Source organism: Carassius gibelio, chromosome B21 (genome assembly GCF_023724105.1).
Source record: "Carassius gibelio isolate Cgi1373 ecotype wild population from Czech Republic chromosome B21, carGib1.2-hapl.c, whole genome shotgun sequence".
Classification (NCBI taxonomy): Eukaryota; Metazoa; Chordata; class Actinopteri; order Cypriniformes; family Cyprinidae; genus Carassius; species Carassius gibelio.
In genome coordinates this window covers 13,206,726-13,230,871 of record NC_068416.1, presented here as the reverse complement: position 1 = coordinate 13,230,871, position 24,146 = coordinate 13,206,726, and the positions used below count along the sequence as shown (strand labels likewise).

The following is a 24,146-nucleotide window of genomic DNA, read 5'->3' as shown; positions in this document are numbered from 1 at the left end:
ACCTATGGCATTAGAATGCAGGAAGGCAAAATGATCATGTCCACCACTTGACAAATGGCCATCGCAAAGTAGAGGCCATCAACATGTAATGAACATGTAAACAGTCATTTTGCCAACCATCAGTTGCCTGGATTTGTGAAAGAAAAGGAAAATCCAAATGAAAATTCTCCTCCCAACATTTCAGCAGAAGTGAGACCCGTCTCTTCTTCAAAGGCAGGCAGGTCAGGAGGTGCTCCACTTCTCTCTGTTGCATGAGAAATGCAATGCTTCCTGCTCCAAAAAAAAAACAAATGAGTGGCATGCAAATCCCACCTGCCAGTTCTCAGTGTGTACGATATCTAGGTACACCTATATGAACACTTCTAGTTTTGTGACTGTAAGTAATTCTGTGAACCTAAAGCAATATTTACACAATTTTGATTTTAATAAATATAAAAAATCTAAAATGTATACATGATAGTTGACACCTTCATGGACACTTGTTGGTTTTATGACTGTTAGTCATTCAAATGCTATTGAGCTTTAAATTATGGTGTATTTTGTGTTTGAGCCCGTTCGGCAGTGAAATAAATAGCATATTTTAATATGATTTGATAGCTTATTTTAATAAATATCAAAAATCTAAAAGGTGTGCATCATACCTGACAAAATGAACACTTTACAGTTGGTTTTGTGACTTTAAGTAATTTTTTGAGAGTTTTTAAACTCATGCTTAGGCTATCAGCGATCATGTGATAATGCAAATGTTCTGTGCTTGCTGATGTAATATATTGTAGATGTATATAATTTATTCGCTGTTTGAATAACTGTGGAAATTAATAAAATATATGATTAGTGACTTACAGTGTTTTTATTAATTATGTTAAATATAAATTCAGTTATATTAAAATATTTTACAACATGAAACTTTAGTGTCCATCTGCACTAATTTCCTGTGGATGTCTTTCAACATTCTGTTGCTTTTTGCCGCTTCACAGTTCACAAAACAGTGTCTAGAGATGCATTCCTCATAAAAAAAAAAAAAAAAAAAACCTGGCACTCACTTAATTTGTAGTGTGAATGGCTACAATGCTCAGTGCTGTGAATCGCATTGTAAATAGAAACTTTTGACAGTCGTTAGACTACAGAGCATGAACACAAATATGCACAGCTGTTTACAGGCAGCTGCCTATCAAGCGGGTACCAGACTGAATCAAAATTAGTCTTGGTTATAGGACCTGAAGTTCACCCATGCCTACTGATTTCCCAAACCACACAAGCAACCACAGATAACATATCCATATTAATCCACCCTTACATTAAATAAATTGCAGTTCACCTGTAGGGTACCCACCTAACTGTAGGACTGTAAAACACTGAAAGTTTAGAATTTTCTGTTGCTTCCTGAACATCAGAAATACATTAAACTAAGCATGTTTTCTCAGAATGATGTTCTCAGAACTACGCTGCATGTGTAAAAAGGTTTGAGAAGTTTGGACAATGCACTTTAAAGATATTTGACAATTACTGTCTCCTTTTTTGCTGCTACTGTCATAAATTGCCATAACAACACCGTTCAAGATTAAAAAACCAATGTGTTTTTAAATCAGCATGTCTACATGTATAGCAGCCATTTCATTCCAGGCACACCTCATTCTGCTTACTGAAGTACTGATTAGCAGATCACTTCATCTTACATAATGAGGAAAAGTAAAAAAAAAAAAAAAAAAAAAAAAACCTTGCTATGGTCATCAGTATCCTCTTGAAATAGGATGTGCTAGTAGTACATTGAAAGTAATTTGGGAGCAAATACTAACTAGATTATGCCAAAAGAATTGAAAATACAAATTTTGAGTAATGAAAAAAAGGGTTCAATTCAATTCATTTCAAGTTTATTTGTATGGCGCTTTATACAATACAAAACTTTACAGAAAATGAAGTTTCTACAATATTTAGTAGTTGTCATGTCAGCTGTCTGATCACCCTGTTCTTCGGTGTGTGTTTTTATGTCGTCATTTCATGCGCACATGGTGTTTTGTTTTTGGTTTTGATCGTTCGTCTTGCACCTATCTGTGGCGTTCCTCCCTCCCCCTCATTACTACAGTTTCCGCTTCTAATTGTTTGACTCCACTCACCTGCATTCAATGTCTGTTCATCTCTTTCTCTATTTATTCCCATCTGTCTCGCCAATCGGTGCCAGATCGTCGTTCGACTACAGCCCATGTGTAGCCATTCTGTCTAGTCCTGCTCTGTTGTGCCATTGTCTGCTGCTACTGGTTTTGTTTTGTTTTTCTATTTTTTCCCCTCCCTCTTTTCCTAGACCGGACACCTGCATTCCTCAGAAGTGTTTTTGGTTTGCTCGGTGACGGGCTCTCTCGTGTTCTCCTCCCTCCTCCACTTCCTACGCGGCCGCGCCGTCGGGCACCCTCTGCCGGGTGTTTACGAAAGGACATTCGAGTCTCTTATTTTCCTGTTGGACATTTCTCCATTATTTCCCGGCCTGTTTTTGTTAGTTGGAGGGAGTTTTTCTTTTGGACTTTTTTGAATAAATTCTCACACTATACCTGCATCTGTGTCCAGTTGTGGCCACCGTCAGCGCCTGGCAGTTCGTCCACCCTGGAGGACCGAGGAGTCGTCACCTGTTTCCCCCACAGAAACCACTGAGCCGGAGCCTATGCAGGTGGGGCGCCTTCGGCTCACTCCGCAACAGAAGCAGCAAAGACTCACCCAAGGGCTATGTCTGTATTGTGGCAAGTCCGGTCACTTCGCAGCAGGCTGTCCGTTAAAAGTATAGGCTCACCAGTAAAGAGGGGGATCCTGGTGAGCGCTACCCCTTTATTGCATCCCCCCTCCTCTCGCACTCTCCTTCCTGTCTCAATTCAGTTTGGTGATATCTCTAACTCCTGTGCAGCACTGGTTGACTCGGGAGCTGAGGGCAACTTTATGGACCTTTCTCTAGCCCCCCTTTGGGGGATTCCTGTCATTCCTCTTCCTGAACCTATTCCTGCCCGTTCATTGAATGGCACTTTGATCACCACTGTCTCCTATGCTACCCCTCCTGTTAATCTAATAGTTTCGGGCAATCACCGTGAGGTAACCACGCTGTACCTTCTTGAATCCCAGAGTGCTCCCATTGTCCTGGGGCACCCATGGTTGGTGCAACATGGCCCTCACGTGGATTGGTCGAGCAACTCTGTCTTGTCTTGGAGTAAGTTTTGTCATGTGTCTTGTTTGGGTGCTGCCTCTTTTCCTGTGTCTGTGTGTCCTGTCTTACAGGTGGAGGCTGCTGTTTGAAGGGGGTCCCGGTGGAGTACCACGACCTGTGCCAGGTGTTTTGTAAGTCCCGGGCCACCTCGTTACCTCCACATCGTCCTTATGACTGTGCCATTGAGCTCCTCCCAGGCACTTCTCCGCCCAAGGGTCACTTGTTTTCCCTTTCAGGCCCTGAAAGAGAGGCCATGGACAAATACATTAATGAATCCCTCAAAGCCGGTCTCATCCGACCCTCTTCATCTCCTGCAGGCGCTGGCTTCTTCTTTGTCAAGAAGAAGGATGGCTCCTTGCGTCCTTGTATAGATTACCGAGGCCTGAATGACATCACTATTAAGAACAGGTACCCCTTGCCTCTTATGTCGTCTGCCTTTGAGCTATTGCAGGGAGCCAAGGTCTTCACCAAGCTGGACCTTCGAAATGCCTACCACCTGATTCGTATATGTGAGGGGGATGAGTGGAAGACAGCTTTCAACACGCCCACGGGACACTTTGAGTACCGGGTCTTACCATTTGGTCTGACCAACGCCCCAGCTGTCTTCCAGGCCCTGGTTAACGACGTGTTGAGAGACATGGTGAATCAATTCGTCTTCGTGTATCTTGATGAAATCTTGATATTTCCCCCATCTCTGCAGGTACACACTCAGCATGTTCGCCAAGTGTTACAACGGCTGCTGGAGAACCAGCTCTATGTTAAGGCGGAGAAGTGCGTTTTCCATGCCCAGTCGGTTCCGTTCCTGGGGTTCGTTGTTTCTGCAGGGGAGATCAAAGCCGACCCCTGTAAGGTAAGGGCCGTTGCCGAGTGGCCAGCTCCTGACTCTCGTAAAGCTCTGCAGCGGTTCCTGGGGTTTGCCAACTTCTATCGGCGGTTCATCCGGAACTTTGGTCAGATTGCTGCACCTTTAACGGCACTCACCTCTCCCAAGGTACCGTTCAAGTGGAATACTGGGGCACAGGAGGCCTTTGATAAATTAAAGTCCCGTTTTATCTCTGCTTCTGTCTTGTCTATTCCAGACCCTGAACGTCAATTCATTGTTGAGGTGGATGCCTCAGATGTCGGTGTGGGCGCGGTCCTATCTCAGCGGTCACACGAGGATGGTAAGGTGCATCCCTGTGCCTTCTCCCACCGCCTGAGTCCCCCAGAACGGAATTACAACATAGGTAATCGGGAGCTGTTGGCAGTCAGGCTGGCTTTGGGGGAGTGGCATCACTGGTTGGAGGGCGCAGCTCAGCCCTTCCTGGTCTGGACGGATCATAAGAACCTCGAGTACATCCGTTCGGCCAGGAGGCTGAGCTCCCGACAGGCTCGCTGGGCCCTCTTCTTTGGTCGGTTCAATTTCACCCTGTCATACAGGCCCGGGTCCAAGAATATCAAGCCCGATGCACTCTCTCGTCTCGTCGAGGCTCCTGAGGGGAGGGAGTCTGCAGACACCATCTTGCCCAAGGGGGTGGTGGTGGCATCCCTCTCTTGGGACATCGAGAGACGAGTAGAGGAGGCTCTACTTAAGGGTCCTGTGCCGAAGGGGGGTCCAGCGGGTAATCTGTTTGTTCCCACCAAGTTGCGCTCTGAAGTGATCCAGTGGGGTCACTCGTCCAGGCTAGTCTGTCATCCAGGAGTCTGGAGGTCGCTGGCTGCCATCCGTCAGCGATTTTGGTGGCCATCCATGGCCAAGTATGTCAGGCAGTTCGTGGCTGCCTGCTCTGTGTGCGCTCAGAACAAGACTTCCAATGCGCCTCCCGTTGGTCTGCTCCACCCGTTGCCCATCCCTTCCCGCCCCTGGTCACATTTGGCCCTTGATTTTGTCACTGGCCTCCCAGAATCCATGGGTAACACCGTCATTCTTACGGTGGTGGACCGTTTCTCTAAGGCGGCCCATTTCATTCCCCTTCCCAAGCTCCCCTCAGCCAAAGAGACTGCTCAGGTGATGGTTGATCACGTATTCCGGATTCATGGTCTTCCGGTCGATGTGGTCTCTGATAGGGGTCACCAGTTTGTCTCTCAGTTTTGGAGGGAGTTCTGTCGGCAGATCGGGGCCTCTACGAGTCTGTCATCAGGTTTCCATCCCCAGACCAACAGGCAGTCCGAGCGGGCTAACCAGGATTTGGAACGCACTCTTCGCTGCCTGGCATCCCACAATCCCAGCTCCTGGTGTCAACAGCTGTCCTGGGTAGAATACGCCCATAACTCCCTTCCGGCTTCTGCCACAGGTATGTCCCCATTCCAGTGTTCTGTTGGTTATCAACCTCCCTTGTTTCCCACACAGGAACCCGAAGCTGCGGTCCCGTCTGCTTTGGCTTTTGTCCGACGGTGTCGACGCACCTGGAAGAAAGCTAAGGCGACCTTGGCCCAGGCTAGTAGGCGGACCAAAGCAGCGGCCGATCGTCACCGGACTCCTGCTCCCCACTATGTGTGTGGTCAAAGGGTATGGCTTTCCACCAAGGACCTGCCTCTCAGGGTAGCCTCACGCAAGTTGGCACCCAGGTTCATTGGCCCATACCGGATCACCAAGGTCCTGAGTCCGGACGGCGGTGCAGCTCAAGCTCCCTACCACGCTTGGTCGGGTACACCCTGTTTTCCATGTTTCCAGGGTTAAACCTGTGTTCCATTCCCATCTTGTTCCATCTGCCCCAACCCCCCAACCCCCCCTCCCCCCCGTCTAGTGGATGGCTCCCCAGTCTATACGGTGAGGAAGTTGCTAGATGTACGACGTAGGGGTCGGGGCTTTCAATACCTTGTGGACTGGGAGGGCTATGGCCCAGAGGAGAGGAGCTGGGTCCCGGCCCGGGACATCTTGGATCGGACACTGGTCGAGGACTTCTACCGGCGACGAGGTGAGCCCCTTCCTGCGGCGCCTGGTGGCGTCCGTCAGAGGGGGGGTACTGTCATGTCAGCTGTCTGATCACCCTGTTCTTGGGTGTGTGTTTTTATGTCGTCATTTCATGCGCACATGGTGTTTTGTTTTGGTTTTGATCGTTTTTCTTGCACCTATCTGTGGCGTTCCTCCCTCCCCCTCATTACTACAGTTTCCGCTTCTAATTGTTTGACTCCACTCACCTGCATTCAATGTCTGTTCATCTCTTCCTCTATTTATTCCCGTCTGTCACGCCAATCGGTGCCAGATCGTCGTTCGACTACAGCCCATGTGTAGCCATTCTGTCTAGTCCTGCTCTGTTGTGCCATTGTCTGCTGCTACTGGTTTTGTTTTGTTTTTCTATTTTTTCCCCTCCCTCATTTCCTAGACCGGACACCTACATTCCTCAGAAGTGTTTTTGGTTTGCTCGGTGACGGGCTCTCTCGTGTTCTCCTCCCTCCTCCACTTCCTACGCGGCCGCGCCGCCGGGCACCCTCTGCCGGGTGTTTACGAAAGGACATTCGAGTCTCTTATTTTCCTGTTGGACATTTCTCCATTATTTCCCGGCCTGTTTTTGTTAGTTGGAGGGAGTTTTTCTTTTGGACTTTTTTGAATAAATTCTCACACTATACCTGCATCTGTGTCCAGTTGTGTTCCTGACAGTAGTAGCTTATAAGTGGTGACTGTCAGTTTCTGAGCATATGACAGGAATTTTTCTGAAAAATTAATACAAGATGTAGTCAACCAGAGGATGAAAACTATTAACAGCAATTGTTATATGATGCATTCAAACTCGTAGCAATATTTGTTAGTTCTGTATGTTGTTTCAGGGTTAGCATCTTCTGAGGTCCTCTGAGGGGTTTGCATCATCTCTTCTCAGGTCTTCTGGATCCAGACTGGAGCTTGTGTAAATCCTAGTTCCCATGGGATGTAAAACTAATAGAGACATAATTAGCGTAGCTGCTGTTCCAATAAAGTAAAATTAGTTTAACCCAAACTAAAAAATAATGCGCATTTGATCAGATACAACTGCAGTCACAAATTATGAGATTCATTATTTGAATGCTTGGCAATAGAGATATGTTTTTAATCTAGATTTAAACAGAGAGAGTGTGTCTGAACCCCGAACATTATCAGGAAAGCTATTCCAGAGTTTTGGAGCCAAATGTGAAAAAGCTTTACCTCCTTTAGTGGACTTTGCTATCCTAGGAACTACCAAAAGTCCAGCGTTTTGTGACCTTAGGAAGTGTGATGGGTTGTAGCATGGTATAAGGCTAGTTAGGTATGCAGAAGCTAAGCCATTTAGGGCCTTAAAGGTAAGTAATAATAATTTGTAACTGATACCGAACTTAAAAGGTAGCCAGTGCAGAGACTGTAAAATTGGTAGTCCAATCCAATCTTTTCTGCATCAGAAAATCAGGTTACATTTCGTAGCTTGGCAATGTTTCTAAGATGGAAGAATGCGGTTTTTGTAACTTGGGAAATATGGTTTTCAAAAGAAAAGTTGCTGACCGTAAAGGGAGTAACAGCACATCCATCTAGTTGCAAACTGTAATCTACTAGATTCTGTGTACAGTTTCTTGGTCCAATAAGTAATATCTATGTCTTATCCGAATTTAATAGGAGAAAAATATTGGTCATCCAGTCTTTCACATTTTTAACACACTCTATTAGCTTAGATAATTTAGAAGTTTCATCTGGTCTCGTTGAGATATATAGTTGAATATCATCAGAATAACAAACTAATCCCGTATTTTATAATAATATTAACAAGGGGCAACATGTACATTGTATATTGAAAATAGATGAGGACCTAGGACGGATCCTTGTGGCACTCCATATTTTACTGGTGAAAAATATGATGACTTCCAATTAAAATAAACAAAATGTTAGCAATCGGACAGGTAGGATCTAGAGCCTGCCCTTGAATACCTGTATAGTTTTGTAATCTATCTATGAGTATGTCACAATCTATGGTGTCGAACGCAGTACTAAGATCAAGTAAAACTAGCAATGAGATGCAGCCTTGATCTGACGCAAGAAGTAATTTGTAATTTTAACAAGTGCAGTTTCTGTGCTTTGTTGCCTGAAACCATACTGAAAATCTTCATACAGATCATTTTTTTTGCAGGAAGGAACACAACTGAGCAGACTGAACTTTTTCAAAAATTTTAGACATAAATGGAAGATTTGAAATAGGCCTATAATTAGCCAGTTCACTAGGATTTACAGTAATTGTGGTTTCTTAATAAGAGGCTTAATAACCGCCAGCTTGAATTGTTTTAAGACGTGAACTAAAGATAACGATGAGTTAATAATATTGAGAAGCTGTTCTTCTGCTAAAGGTAACAACTCTTTCAGTAATTTAGTGGGTACAGGATCTAATAAACGTAGTTGGTTTAGATGCAGTCATAAGTTTATTAAGCTCTTCCTGTCCTATAGTTGTAAAGCACTGCAGTTTATCTTTGGGTGCGATGGATGAAACTGAAGTATTAGACACTGTAGAATCTACATTTGTTATTGTATTTCATATGTTATCTATTTTATCAGTGAAGAAATACATAAAGTCAGTACTATTTAACTGTGAGGGAATATTTGAATCAGGTGGCATCTGGTTAAACTGGACATACTGTTTTTCAATGACATTCTAAAAACTTCCAAGTAAGTTTTTCTCCATTTGCGCTCAAGACTATGAATTTCTTTATTGAGATAGTGAGAACTGTTATACCATGGCACAGTACAGTACGTTTTTTTTTTTTTCAGTTTGATGGGGGCAACAGCTTCTAATGTATTAGAGAAAATAGTGCCCATGCTGCCAGTCATTTCGTCTAGTTCATGTGTATTTTTGGGTACACATAGCAGTTGAGATAGATCAGGCAGGTTATTTGCAAATCTGTCTTTGGTTGCTGGAACAATAGTTCTGCACAGACGTTAACGCTGAGCCATATAGTTAATATCAGTAATACGCAGCATGCACGATACAAGGAAATGGTCTGTAACTTCATCACTTTGAGGTATGATATCTATATCAGTAAGATCGATTCATGTAATATAATTCAGTTCTGGCATTACTAACAGTGAGTGTCAGGTTACTTTCATCCTTAAAATTTCAAAGACAGCAGTTCATAAGAACAAGGTCTAGCTGCAGACATTAGAGACAACAAATCTACAGACTGGCAAAAGGTGAAAATGATTCTCCACTGACCGGGATGACCACCAACTCATTCCAATGTCATTCAACAACTGTCAGGTGAATTAGAATTTAAACATTAGTACTGTGTTGTTTTAAAAATTATAATGATTTAGTTTTCTTTGCATTATTGTAGTTCTAAAACACTGCATCTTTTTTTTTAACCAGTTGTCATTTTCTGCAAATAAATGCTCTAAATGACGATATGTTGGAATATTTGGGTATTCTGGAGAAATGATGGCAGTAGTTTATAGAATAGAAAAAAATTATAATTAATTCCCCCCCAAAAAAGGTGTCAAAAAGTGGCACGGGCATTTATGAGCTTTTGCTAATGTCTAATGGCTGTAAACACTATGTGTGTGTTGAATTTCATGAAATTCTAAGCATGTTAAGAGCCTCAAAAACACCCCAAAATATTAAAGTTTGATGTGTTGCCATGGCAACACTATTTAAGATAACAAGAATCCCTTCACAGTTTTACATCCGCCATGTCTTGATATTATTCTGATGAAGGATGTTGCAAATCAGGTTAATGCAATATGACAATTTCCTGCTGCCAGTTGATGGCAAAATCAGTCATGTATTTGGAAGTTATAACACACTTCCTGTTTACATTTTTTCACCATAAATTTGTTGCCTCACCATGGCCAAACTGTTTGAGATATCAAAGATCACTTTGTAATTTAGCATCCTCAATGTCTTGAGATCAAGCTGAATGAATTTGGTGATGAACACATTAAAACTCTAGGATGAACCCTTTTTCACAAAACCCTGAATAGCCAGCTTCCTTTTGTGGAGCTAAGAACATGCAGTACAAAAGTTGTTCAGCTCGATGAGGTCTGTTGCTGCGATCCATTCATCTTGGAAGTCAGAGATGAGAATGGCATAATTTCACGTCATTCCGATGTTTCTGAATTTCAAGCACAAATGGAATGCAGCATTGGTACTACCTTGGAAAACGACAAGTAGAACATCAAATGTTGTCATCTCGGAATTAGGGTAATTAATAACATGGCATATTGGAGTCAAACTCTCTAACCACTAGGCCACGACTTCCCCTATGTGCAAGTATTTATGATATATGGACCACTGCATTCCAGGGGGCGCTGTGGAGCCCATCTGTCATGCCTGTGTCAACTTCTGCCCAACTCTCATGGCCAAGGATTCCAAGGTGTGTGCTAATTTTCAAGAACTTTTGGGTTAAGGGACCCAAAAGCACCCAAACCTTCACAAATAATAATAATACTCATCATAAAGAAAAAAATAGGGTCTTGTGTCCTAATAAAGAAAAACATAACATTATTTTCTGTTCTGTTTTTTTTTCACAGCTCAGTATATGAATGTTCATATAAAACTAATTTGTTGATTAATACCATTGAGCATTGCCACTGAGCAATCCAATAGCTTTCGGTATTTAAAGAAACACTAAAATATCATGTAGGCTATTTTTGCTGTATTTATATTGACCGAATAAAGCTATTTACCTTTATTAAAAATGAAATGCATTTCTGCGTTTGTTGTTGACACATATCAAGTCTGTGTCATACCAAACCAGCACCCTGCGGTTTCCTGCTGTTATAGTGAACTTGGTGAAGTGGCTTCCTGTTGCAATGAGACCAATTCGCTTCGCAGAGCGAGATGATTGAAAGCTGACAAACGCCTTTTTTTTTTTTTTTTGCTAAGCTAAAATAAAGCTTTTCACATTAGTCTACCATAAATTGAAGCTCCGGCGTATAGAGACAGAGGACTTGTCAAGAAAGAAAGACAGATATACAGACTGAAAGCTAAATATACTTGCTGATAAGTATTAAAATGATGGAGAAAGGGGTTGACCAGTCGTCTTAGGAGGGGCGTAACGAGTTTACCTGCAGGAAGGTGAGAGCACTGTGTGCGGAACACACACCGGCGCCTCCCTTTCACTCTCTGTTCTCCCTCCCCCAACCGACAACATGGATCATCGCAGTCCACCTGCGCTTTTTATTCAAGGTTAATATATTTATTCTAACGTGATCTGTATAGGGTCTCTAAAAATTACACTCTGTTTTAAAAGTCAACAAGAGTTTCGATGAAACCATTAAGTGAACAATGTAGCGAGCATCAGAAGAAAAGCGTTGGGGAGATGCCGAGTGAGGAGACGAGAACAGCAGCACCTGGAAACGGTGTGACTGTGAACGCAGCTCCTACGAGAGAGGTACTGCAAATACACGCTTACACTTGTTTTAAGATAGAAACATTTATGTTTTGATGTTATCTGAGTTTTGAAAGAAACTTGGAATCGTTTCAACACTGTCGACTCGCTGGTCTGTCGAGGTAACAGAACCCGTCTGTCCTCATTCACGGTTGCGTTTAACCACAGTTTCACTATTTTTTTCTCTCTCTCTCTGTGTGTGTATTTAAATATTATTGTTAAATATTGTTAAGAAATACTTTACCCGAAACTCTGGAATTATTTAAACCACCACCTTTAGTTCCAAAAAAATGGGGACATTTTAACACACAAAAGTGAATGGTTAATTTTTGGATGAACTACACCTTTAGAACCCCCTTATTTGGTCAAAATCATATCATAGAGAAAAATGTTAATAATTGTGATTATTATTGATAATATTATTAATATTTTTTAATGAAAAATGCCTGTAAATAATGTCAGCGACAGCCTTGTTCAGTAGCGTGGCATTCATGTTCCTGTAGCAATCAAGTGACTTCCCTTTTGTCTCACTAGGATACACACTAGAGAGACCAAACTGACCATTACTTCCTCAATCTGGACTGCATAATTAACTACAGGAGGCTACATCTTTTTATATTGTATAGCTTCTGCAGAGAAGAGAAGTCATGTAAACTAGATTTTTATACCCCTAGGCAAACTTTGATGTTGGCTTGTCTTAAAAGTAGTTTTAAAGGCTATAGTTTACATTAGCAGCTGTGTATAATATAAAAACCATGCTGTAGTTTACTATGCAGTCAAGATTGAGGAACTAATGGTCAGTTTGGCCTCTGTAATGTGTATCAAAAAAACCCAACCCTTACGTCTCTACAACAGAGATCCTCAAATCTGGCTCGTGAGATCCACTTTCCTGCAGAGTTTAGCTCTAACCCTAATCAAACACACCAGAGTTTGCTAATCAGTGTCTTCAGGATTGTAAAAAAAATCATAGGTAGGTTTGTTTGATTAGGGTTGGAGCTAAATTTTGCATGAAAGTGGATCTCGTGGATCACTGTGCTACAACATTCTGGTTTTGACTTGTTTTTCTTTTCTTTTCTTTTTTTGCTTATTCGTGTTGCTGTACTGTTGATAGGGTGCTCTAAATGGTTGCTAGGGTGTGGCTCGGCAGTTGCCAGGGTGATATCTAAAGCCTGCTGACAGCCTCAGCTTTATATCTTCTGACGTAATCACTGGATGACATGACAAAGATGTGTGCTGTTCATCTGTTATATGGCTGTGTTTGATCAGTGATCATAAGCTGAGATGAATGTTCTTCTTGACAGAGTCCAGGACAGCAGAATGGGACTGTGTCTTCTCCTGATGTCCCCAGGCCTGTATCCCAGACTCAATCTGAGCACCAGCCTCCATCCTCTACACCAGCTGCTCCTGCTCAGCCTCCCAGAGAACAGTGGGGCGGCAAATATGAATTTCTGCTCTCCTGTATTGGCTACTGTGTGGGCCTGGGAAATGTCTGGAGGTTCCCTTACCTCTGCTACCGAAACGGAGGAGGTGAGTGACAGTAGAGTTAATATGAATGCAAATCTTTCATTTACATTGTAGTTTGATTGAGTTGTAAACACAGGCTTTTCTGCAAAGGTATGGTCGCATTTACTGCTTTTCAGCAAAATTTTGTCATGTTAATAGGAATCTACATCACTGGGGAGGTTTGCATGTCTTTTATGTGTGTTCTGAAATGTTTGGTTACTCTAAGCTGAAATCAATCCTTCTGTCGAACCAACCAAAGACCTTTCCTGTAGAAGGGAGGAGGGCACATTCCTCTTTAAACCTCTGAAACTAATTTGCCTAAATCCATGAATCCAAGACCTCAAAAGGGAAGAAAATTTGCAATGTAAAGATGGTTAGTAATACCAATGAAGAGACCTGTTCACGGATTGTTGGAGGGTGATGTAGAAAAGCACTGACATTTCGTTGAGCTGTTCCAATAGTAACTTCTTAAAAATGAGAGACTCTGACAATTATGATGGAGAGACTGAATAAATTAACATGACGAATTTCATGGATTGCACTTAACAACACTTTGAAGGTCAACTCTGAATTAAATACCTAACTTGAAACCAAAGAGAAACAATGAGAACCGGTGGTGTCTGAACTTGGACAATGAGATTGCTCCATTTCTCTTACATATTACACACCGAAACACACACACTGTTGTTCCAGTTCTGTTCATGAAATAATTTGTCTAATCCAATAATAACAGCACTTCTAACGTACAAAAAGATTTGCTATATTGTATTTAAAAATGTTTTGCATGTAGACTTCATTGATGTGAAATATGTCAATAATACAAATCCTGAGGAGGGCAAAATCCCACTGACACGTGCCTGTGATTTAGGAGTGTGGAATCACTGGCACAAATGAAATAATTTGGGGTTGTGGCTTAGTGGTTTATGCACATGCTCCAACTTGTTGAGGTGTGATGCTTATGAACATCGAATCTGACTCATGTTTTGAAATCCTGTTCCGCCTCACTTCCTGTCTTGTATTTACTGTTGTTATGAAGTTATCAAGTGGTTGAAAGTCAAACAATTAAGTATTTACAACAGGAATTGAAATGGAAAATGAATGTTTATAATGTCATAAACCTTGACTTGTTGGGTTGCAGGTGTGTTTCTCATCCCGTACTTCATCATGCTCTTCTTCACGGGAATGCCGCTCTTCCTCATGGAGCTCAGCCTGGGCCAGTATGGAGCCGCGGGTCCCATCACAGTCTGGAAGTGCTGTCCCCTCCTCAAAGGTAACAGCACTTCACATGTAATTCATCAATTCGGCGGCCCAATCATAGTTTGTAAATAGGACTGTGATCATGTCAGTTTGGTATTGAGTTATTTTCATTATTCAAAGTCTTGTAGCTCCACTTTGTATTAGATGTAAGAATCAATGGTACTTCTGTTTTTTAATAATTATTAATTAAATACAGAGTTAAACAAATGGCGATGATTGTGTTGTCCTGGTCTCATTACAGGGATTGGAATAGGGATGCTATGTGTGTCCATTCTTGTGTGTCTCTATTATAATGTGATTATCGCTTGGACGTTCTACTACCTGGGCAGTTCTTTCCAGAGCCCTCTGCCCTGGTCATGTGATGCTCTTCATAACATTCCCCTTTGTCAAGTAAGTTTTACTTGTCTGCTAGTAGGTTAACATCGAATGCTGATTATCATCTACGTTATCTAGATAAATCATATATATTTTTCTTATTCCGAATAATCACTGTTTTCTCCACAGAACAAAACTAATATCACCCAAAGTCCCTCTGAGGTCTTCTGGAAGTAAGAATTCTCCTCTTTAAATTTCTAAAGTAGTCTGTAAATTATCTTTCCTTTTAGAAATAAATACAATTTAAATGAAAATGTATTTAAGAATAATTAAAAATTATTTATTAATTTAATTTGAATGTTTAATGCTATCACTGATTTAAAGTAGCACATTAAACATGAAACATCTGTGTATATCCATACAATCTGCAAAGATCTGAAATGATTTATAATTGTGTTTTAGTAAAAAATTTGAAATACTTGGAAATTGTATGAATGAACAAATTTATTAATCAGGGCTTTGTTGGAAAAATGGGTAACATTTTACAATAAAGTTTAAATTTGTTAACATTAGTTAATGCATTAGGTATCATGAATTAATAATGAAAAAATATCAATAATAAAAAAAAATCAATAATAATATCAAAATAATATAATATCAAAATATTTACAGCATTCATTAATGTTGATTTATTAATTTACAGTACTATTACATTCATGTTAATTTATAACTTTTAATTTCAAATGTGTATATGTTGAAATGAATATGAACCTATACTAGTGATCAGACGTTTGGGGTCTGTAAGATTTTTTTCAATTGAATATCTTTTATTTTAAATAAATGCTGCAAAAGTACATCCTGAAAACAATTATGATAATTTCTGTACCAGATTAGAAAGATTTCTGATCATGTGACACTAAGAGACTGGCTATATTAATATATTTAAAATATACTTTCATAATGCAAAATGCAGCCTTGGTGAAAATTCTTTCAAAAACAGTAAATCGTTCATTAATATATGTTGATTAATAAATGCTGTTAAATATTCTTAGCTCACTGTCATGCTCTCCTTCATTAACTGCTGTTACGAAATGTATTTAGCTCGTGTTTGATGTTTGTTCACATCCTTGAATCTAAAAATACCACAGTTAGTGGTGTGATAATATACAGCAGACATGCATTCAAGTCCAAAGTACCGCTGTTACTGACACATACAGACCTAAACAATCTATTCTAGACTACTGTGGTGGGATTGTTGCACAAAACCACAGCTGAAACACTGAGACTGTTAACATGCAATGCAGCTGATGACACATTTCTTCAGTCTTACACCGAGTGTTTGTGTGTGTTCAGCGAGAGGGTTCTGGGAGTAGTGAACAGCAAAGGGCTGCATGATCCCGGTCCAGTGCGTTGGCCTCTAGCTCTGTGCTTGCTGGCTGCCTGGGTCGTCATTTTCCTCTGCATGCTCAAGGGTATTCGCAGCTCTGGCAAGGTAGGACCCCACCCAGACACACCTGCAAGCCTTACAGAAATCCACAGCACATCCAGTTGGCTTCTTTCCCAATAGGAAATAAATGTAGACTATTAACCATTTTAGAATCATTGAGATATGATTATAATTTTTATGAACATTTGGAATTTTTTGTCCATTTGTATTTGTATTTTTAAAGTCATTTGATTTTTTTTTTTATTTGATTTTTTTACATGTCTATATAGTGTTTATGAATGTTTATTTCCATTTTAGTTTGTTATTTTAGTATGTCAAGTAGAAACATTAATCAAATAAATTGATTTCCCATCATTCCTCTGATGTCAGGTGGTGTATGTGACTGCTACCTTCCCCTATTTTGTGCTGGTGGTCCTCATCATCAGAGGGGCCACCCTTGAGGGCTCTTTAAACGGTGTCGCCTTCTACCTCACTCCAAATTGGGCCCATTTGGCGAATGCACAGGTCAAATTTCCTGAACAACACCAGTTTTTAATTAAATGCTAGTTTTCCATTCCCTTCATTTCTGTGTTGTATTGTATTATATTGTCATTTCAGGTTTGGAATGATGCTGCGTCGCAGATCTTTTATTCTTTGGGTATTGGGGTTGGTGGACTCCTGTCAATGGCGTCTTACAATAAATTTGACAATAATGTCATCAGGTGAGGCTTTTCACTGTGGGAAAACACTTTGTTTTTTTTTCTCCTGAAACATTACTTTAAAGTCTCAAAATGAGTTCTCATCTTGCAGGGATACTCTAATCATCACCATAGGGAACTGCGGGACTAGCTTTTTTGCAGGCTTTGCCATTTTCTCTATCCTGGGACATATGGCTTGGAGGAAGAAGGTGCCTGTGGGTCAGGTGGCTGACTCAGGTACATCCTGTCTATTTATCCTCTCTTCTGACATCATGTATAGCTCAGCACACAAGAGTATTATGATTTAAAGTCAATTAAAATGTTTTCGCATCCTTGCAGTTCCAAAGCCAGGGCATAATTAGTAATTTTGTGATTGTTTTAGGTCCTGGTCTGGCATTTGTTGCCTACCCAGAAGCCCTGGCTCTTCTCCCAGGATCAGTGTTTTGGTCCATTCTGTTTTTTCTCATGCTCTTTATGCTGGGAGTGGATACACTGGTAAGACCCTCCAGTGCTATTAGGTTTTCTTGAGTTTGACCGGTTTTCATTCATTTAAAAAAAAAAAAAAAGGAAAGAAAAATCCATATCGAATGACTGGAAAGATTCTAAGAAAACTCACAGCAATGAATTCATCAAAAAGTGTGGTAACTGTGTATAACATGAATCCAAGTGATCCGGTTTCAGTGTTTTCAGATTAGAAATGTGATCGGTGCTCAGGAAGCAGATTTGTCAAGAAATGTGTGAAATAACACATCCTGTCTTATTGCACAGCTACAATACGTGTTTCAGTAAATGTGCATGAGTAGACAGCAGTTTCATTACCTGAAATCCCTGTTGGTCTCTCTGCGTCTCAAATTGTAGTTTCCACCTATTTGTTGTCAAAATATCAGTCAATGTGAAATCAAAATTCTCCCTATATAGCTATATATGTAAACATATAAAAACATAAGTTTCACCTGTAAATATATCATATATGGTTTGCATGACACCATCATTAAGGTCACCGATTCAATTCCCAGGATGCACACATACTGGTGAAAAATAGCTTGAATATACTGAAAGAATAAACTGTCTGCCGAATGTGTGAATGTGAGAGCAAACAGATGAGGGCACACGGCAGACCTAACAGCAAACCGAGGATCTGATTCATTTTGTTGATGTAGATGTCAGTGAAACTTATGAGATATTTGTACACTCCTGACAGGTTAGTCCTTTGTTTAATTCTTGCTAGTTTGAAGTTCTCTCTCTCTGTCCTGCAGTTTGGTAACATGGAGGGGATCTGTACAGCTGTGCTGGATGAGTTTCCCCAGCTCAGATCCAATCTGAAGCACAAGACGCTCTTCCTGGCGCTGCTCTGTTTCTCCTTCTATCTGATGGGCCTGCTGCTCATCACTGATGTAAGAGCAACAGACGGACCCATAATGGGACTTAGTAGTTGACATTTAGCTAAATACACGTGTACAGATGTCTAGAGTTTAGTAATGTTTCATAACATAATTCATCATCTTGACTGTCTTCATATTGTCCATTAGTGATTCTTTTAGCACTATCACTGTTTTTGTTGTCGTCAAATACATTTTGTTTTGTGTTTTTCCATCACAGGGTGGGATATACTGGTTCACGCTCATAGACTCCTTCAGCACAAGCTTTGGTCTCATCATCATTACTCTCTTCATGTGTATTGGCATCTCATTCTTTTATGGTACACTTACTTTCATTTTGTCCTGGGTGATGGGCTGATATAGGGCTTCTGATGAGGAACACACACACACACACACACACACACATATATATATTTATTTATTTATTTATTATTATTTATTTTTTTTCAGAGGCTCTTTATTAGATATTCTGCTTTGTTTTCTGCATTACATGAAATAATAAGGATTTATGTATTGTAGATGGATGACATATTTTTGTCCAAAAATCAAATTATCAAATTTTCATGGACTGAACATTAAATAAATAGATGCTAAATGCTAAAATTAAAATTCAATGACCCAAGTTATAGATGAGTTTGTTGGATGCTCTTCAGTGAATGGGTGCCACCAGAATGAGAGTCCAAACAGCTTTTCAAAACATCACAATAATCCAGAAGTAACCCACATGACTCCACTACATAAATTAACCCCTTGTAAAGAGGAAAAAATCGTCTCGTCTGAATCAGGAGAGAAATAAGCATGATCAAGAATCGCTAACAAGCAAAAAAAGTTCTAAAAAAATATGTCTGTCCACTTTGATGCGAGAAGAAGAGAGGATGGAGTTTTATTCTCGTATTTTGGCCAGAAGCAGCGGTTTAAAGTTAAAACGCCTTGATGATGGATTTGTTTTTTTTAAAAACACATCTTTCACTTCACTTGTGGATTATCGTAATGTTTTTGTCAGCTGTTTGGACTCTCATTCTTACGGCACCCATTCACTTCAGAGGATCCACTGATGAGCAAGTGATGTAGTATTTAATTTCTTTAAATCTGTTCCTATGAAAAAACTAACAAACCACCAAACTATTACATATGCTGATGTAATTTCAGGGGTGAACCAGTTCTGTCAGGACATTGTGGACATGATCTGTCGCTGTCCACCCTGGTGCACAAAACTGCTATTGTACTTCAAAGCCTGCTGGCTGGTTTTCACCCCCTTCCTGTTAACGGTGGGTGTCCTGGTTTTGGTTTGGTTTAGTTTATTGGAATCACCCTCATGTTTTAGAATGCAGTGATGCATGAGATTTCTGTTTAAGATAAACAGTAATATGATTGTAAATGTTATATGGAAATATTCATTTATAAGGGTTTGAGCAGTACTGTCAGAAACTTGGCTTTACTGCAGAGTGGAATCAAACACCATTTCTGTTCTGCATCCTGTGTAATGAATAATTCAGTTGTTGAGACACTGTATCTCACTGACAGTGATAGTCCCATTCACAGAGTGAGGCCTCAGTCTTTGTATTCAAAATGGTAAGAGATTGTTTTTCTCTATACAGTTCATCCTGACCTACATCTTCATCGAGATGTACCGTACGTCTCTGCACTACGGCACCTATGTGTTCCCGACCTGGGGCAAAGCGTTGGGCGTCTGTATGGGTGCCTTCTGCTGTCTGCAGATTCTCATCTGGGCCATAGTGGCCGTCAGTAAAGAGTCTGGCACTCTTAAAGATGTAAGTCTCTTCAAAACATCAGTCCATCATAATTATTTATGCTTTTAAGGTCAGTAGTATTCTAAGAAAGAATACTTTTATAGAGAAAGAATGTATAAAATGAATCAAAAATCAGATTTAGAATGTTATAAAAGATTTCGGTTTCAAATAAGTGCTGTTCTATTGACCTTTATTCATCTCAAAAATCCTGCATCACGGTTTACACACAAATATTAAGCAGCATAAATGTTCTGAACATTTATAATAATTAGTGCTCTCAAAATTGCGATTACTCGCATCCAAAATAAAAGTTTTTGTTTGCATAATATATGTTCCATGTATATTTATGTATATATAAATACACACATACAGTATATATTCTGAAAATATTTATGTCTATATATTCATATAATTTATATTATAAATGTACATATTTAATATATAAACATAATTTATTTTTAAATAAATGTATACATGCATTTGTGTGTATTTATGTATACATTATAAATATACACGGAACACACACATTATAAACATATTGTATATCATATTGTAAACAAAAACTTTTATTTTGGATCCGATTAATCGTTTGACAGCACTATATAATAATCTTTCTTAAAGGTACAGGTTGTAGGACCTGCCACTAGAGGGCGCACTATCAAAACAATAACAATCGCGTGGTTTGATAATGCTAAGAAGAAGCGTGGAATGATGGGATTTGTTGTCTTCTACTCAACCACTGATGGCCATCAAATCAGACGGAAAAATAAATCATGGATTAAACACAAGTTCAACGATTTACGCGAGTAGATTACATACAAAGTCAATGCAAAGACGTGATCAGACCATGGATCAGACGCATTCTCACGCCGGTCTAGAGACGCGATCCAGATCCCCGTGTTTGGAGTGTATGCCCTATAATACTAATCTTGTTGATCGTTATAATAGCATAAGTTTTCTGTAAAGATACGAATCAAAACAACTCCCCTGTCGAGTAAAACACAAGCGAGATCAGCATCTCTTTCTAGTTGAAGTTTGTTGCAAAGCTACTTCCGCATTTGTCCACAACACTGTTGTCATGTGGTTTCTACGTCAGTAAAGGCGGTAACAAAGGATAACGTCATTCATAGCCATGCTACATACTCCGATACAGTAGGTGGCGGTATGCACCTGATAATCCATGGTTGCAATCTGCCATAAAGCTAAGAAGAAGAACTAATGTCATTCGCTGTGTCCAAATTCAGGGTCTACATCCTTCGGAGGACTCATTTGAAGGATGTTACGTCACAGCGCCGCGACGAAGGCTGTCCAAATTCGTAGGATCCTTCAAATGCGGCCCACAAATGCGTCCTCCTTTTCCCCGAATTAGAAGGATGGGTGTGGTGGATCCTTTCGCGTCCTACCTATCTCATAATTCTTTTCGGCAGGACGAAGCGAGCGGTACATAGGAGCGGTAGCGGAGTGGGGGAGGAATATTATTTTCTGTGTTTTTTAAAAACTGGCTTTTCAAAAATATATATTTTCAGTGGTTTTCTAGTTAGGCATTTTGTTTTAGCGTTAAGCATTTTTTTTTTTTACATTTGTATATGTAAAAAAAAAAAAAAAAAAAAAGTTTACTTTCGTAAACTAGCTTCTTCCTTACTGCCTGTGTGAATATCCCCTTACACACAGCTTATTTGTTAGTGATTGAAGCTGTTTTTAACGCTTCTAAGGACGAAAGAGCAGACAGAAGTGTTTATAAAGCTCCGGGGAGAGAACGATGAGCTCTTCATCCGCGTCTTGCTTAGCGCTGTCACGGTTGCTAGGCGACAGGATATGAGCAACAGGTACGGGAGGGAACTGAAAGAAGGGTAGGCTGTCCAAATTCACAAACACTGACTTCCGGTTTTTGCGGTCGTCGGAGGACCAATCCTCCTTCAACCGGGTAGGAAGGATCCTAAGGAGGATGCAGACCCTGAATTTGGACACAGCTATAGTCAGGCGACTGTGTCACTGTTTAGAATGGGAATTTTCTCATGATTTACAAGTAGTTGACAACATTAGATATTATTAGTAATCAGCTGGACAAAATATATAACAATAGCCTAGTGGTTTTTGGATATTTTACTACAAATATCTTACAAATTGTACCTTTAAGCTCCAAATCAACATTTTTGAATTATTTCTGAAAGATCATGTGACATGGAAGACTGGAGTAATGATGCTAAATAAAATAGCTTTGCCATCACAGGAATATATTACTTTTTAAAACTTGTTAAAATAGTTATTTTTAATTGTACAAATATACCACAGTAGAAATGGTTTTACTGTATTTTTAATCAAATAAAAATTATTTATTTTTTATTATTAATTAATGTACATTTTTAGATTTTTTTTTTTTAATAAATATGCTGACATAACGTTTCTTGCATTCAGCGCTTCCAGAAATCTATCCGTCCTCTCAATTCCTGGCGCGTTAACAACATAAACACGACCTCTCAGGAGCAGCATGTGGAGCCTCAGCGTGTTGAGGGACCCTTCACGGTTAACCTGACTGAAGCGGACTTCACCGCCATGAACTGGGAGGCCATAAGCGAGGCATAACACTGCCCCAAGAGTTGGGAGGTTACAACTGTGGGACATCTCAAAAGGACAAGTACTGTATGGTGAGGACTTCTGTTTGGAGAATCATGCACACTCTCTCACCAGGCAAGCTGGATTGAAATGAACATTTAAATGATCGTATAAAAAAAAAACATTTATTTCTATTTGTTGTTTGGTATAGTAAGGGGCATAATGCAAAGGACTTTAGGATTCTTTGGCTGAATTTATGATGTCTTAAGGATTCCATTTCATGCTGTTCATCATGTCATGATGTCATGTTCATGTTCAAGTCTTTTCATCAAAGAGTGTATAGGCTTATTTTAAAAGGTAACAGATCTAGTAACATGATCTGTTTTTATTCACAAGAGCCAGGTCAAACCAAATCAGGTCAATGTCAAATAAGTTCTGTTTTGTTAAACAATCTCACCTATAGACATAGTAACCGTTCACACAAATAAACTGTAGTACTAGAGGCCTCGTAAAGCTTCTTTAGATTGATCAAATATGCTGTATAAAACATACCCTTTTCATAACTTTTTTGAAATGCCACAAATCCTGCAAATAAAATCAAAATGGTTCCATGAACTGTTCTCAGCAGATGCTGTTTGTAATTCAGGGGCAGATTCAGCTTATTTCAGTGGTCTACAAAGGCTGTGCCCACTATGAATAAAGCAAACTTCCTTATGACAGAAGAGGCGCTGAAACAGGTTTGTTTATTCGGTGCACTATGGTAACAATGGTAAACCTGACCTCGTTGGGGCTTTGTTGTGGACACTAACTCATCGAGCTATCTTGATTAAGATGGTTTCTCTGAGCGTGCATAGCCATTTAATGTTCTGCTCCACAGCGGCTGATGCAAACAAACCTTCAGGAGACGTTAAATACACCAGAGCAGTGTGTACAGAGTGCAGCGGCGGAAGAAAAGCTCTGGTATTCATGGTGTTCAGCTTATTAGCCTGCATGAACAATTCAAGAGTTTGGTTTCTATATCCACTCAAGTGACTGAAGGTGTGTGGTGTTGGGTCTGTCTGCTGCGTTGGTGTATATTTCACAGTGGATTTCTGTGAACAGTGATGGAATAGCCACTTCCTGTAAAGGTTAACATTTAGAGATTTAACAGCTCCATGACGCAAAGAGGTTTTCAAAAAATGCAATGCAGAGGAAGTTACCCAATAAACCTGCTTAGCCCTGAGAACTATCAAACGTGTTATTTTTGGTTAAGAAAATCTTAAATTATGCCTCATTCTGCTTTTGCTTTATGGAATATACTTTCTGCTTATTTAAGAATACATATATTTTCAAAAAATATTAAGAAACAACTTTTTCAACATTGCTAAATAGTAAAAAAAAATTCTCGAGCATCAAATCAGCATATTAAAATGATTTCTGATAATTATGTGCCATATCACAGGAATAAATAAAATGTTTATTTGATTTATTTAATCTGACTTAATTTTTAAAAGGTAGTGTACTTTACGAATAAATCAGTTGTGTGTGTGTGTATTCTTACTGAATAAAATTTTTTCTTAAAGAAAATCTAATAACCTTATTGACCCCAAACCTACAGTATGAATGGTTGAGTATTTGCCAAAATGAAATCTACAATTTAATTTAATTTAGATTTTCACTGGGCTGATGACACATTGTCAAATTAAAAAATACAAATTAGTAATTTAATTTTCCTTACAAAGCCTGCCAAAATTAAAATACAAAAAATAATGTGAAAACGAATAGCTAATGAGACAAAATTTATAT

General features: G+C 39.8%; 1 protein-coding gene across 2 annotated transcripts; it reads left to right on the top strand.

The window, feature by feature from the left end:
• Positions 1-10,977: 10,977 nt before the first annotated feature.
• slc6a7 (solute carrier family 6 member 7) lies at positions 10,978-22,976 on the top strand. Of its 2 annotated transcripts, XM_052587691.1 has the most exons (16): positions 10,978-11,166; positions 11,342-11,482; positions 12,781-13,006; positions 14,121-14,252; positions 14,481-14,629; positions 14,744-14,787; positions 15,908-16,046; positions 16,371-16,505; positions 16,599-16,702; positions 16,791-16,915; positions 17,061-17,173; positions 17,935-18,072; positions 18,278-18,377; positions 19,207-19,325; positions 19,656-19,829; positions 22,224-22,976. In XM_052587691.1, exons 2-16 carry the CDS (start codon positions 11,357-11,359, stop codon positions 22,389-22,391), a joined length of 1,992 nt encoding a protein of 663 aa, XP_052443651.1. In that variant the 5' UTR covers positions 10,978-11,166; positions 11,342-11,356; the 3' UTR covers positions 22,392-22,976. The 2 variants fall into 2 exon arrangements, with proteins under 2 accessions (XP_052443651.1, XP_052443650.1); XM_052587690.1 differs by having other exon boundaries at positions 10,978-11,482.
• Positions 22,977-24,146: the final 1,170 nt, after the last annotated feature.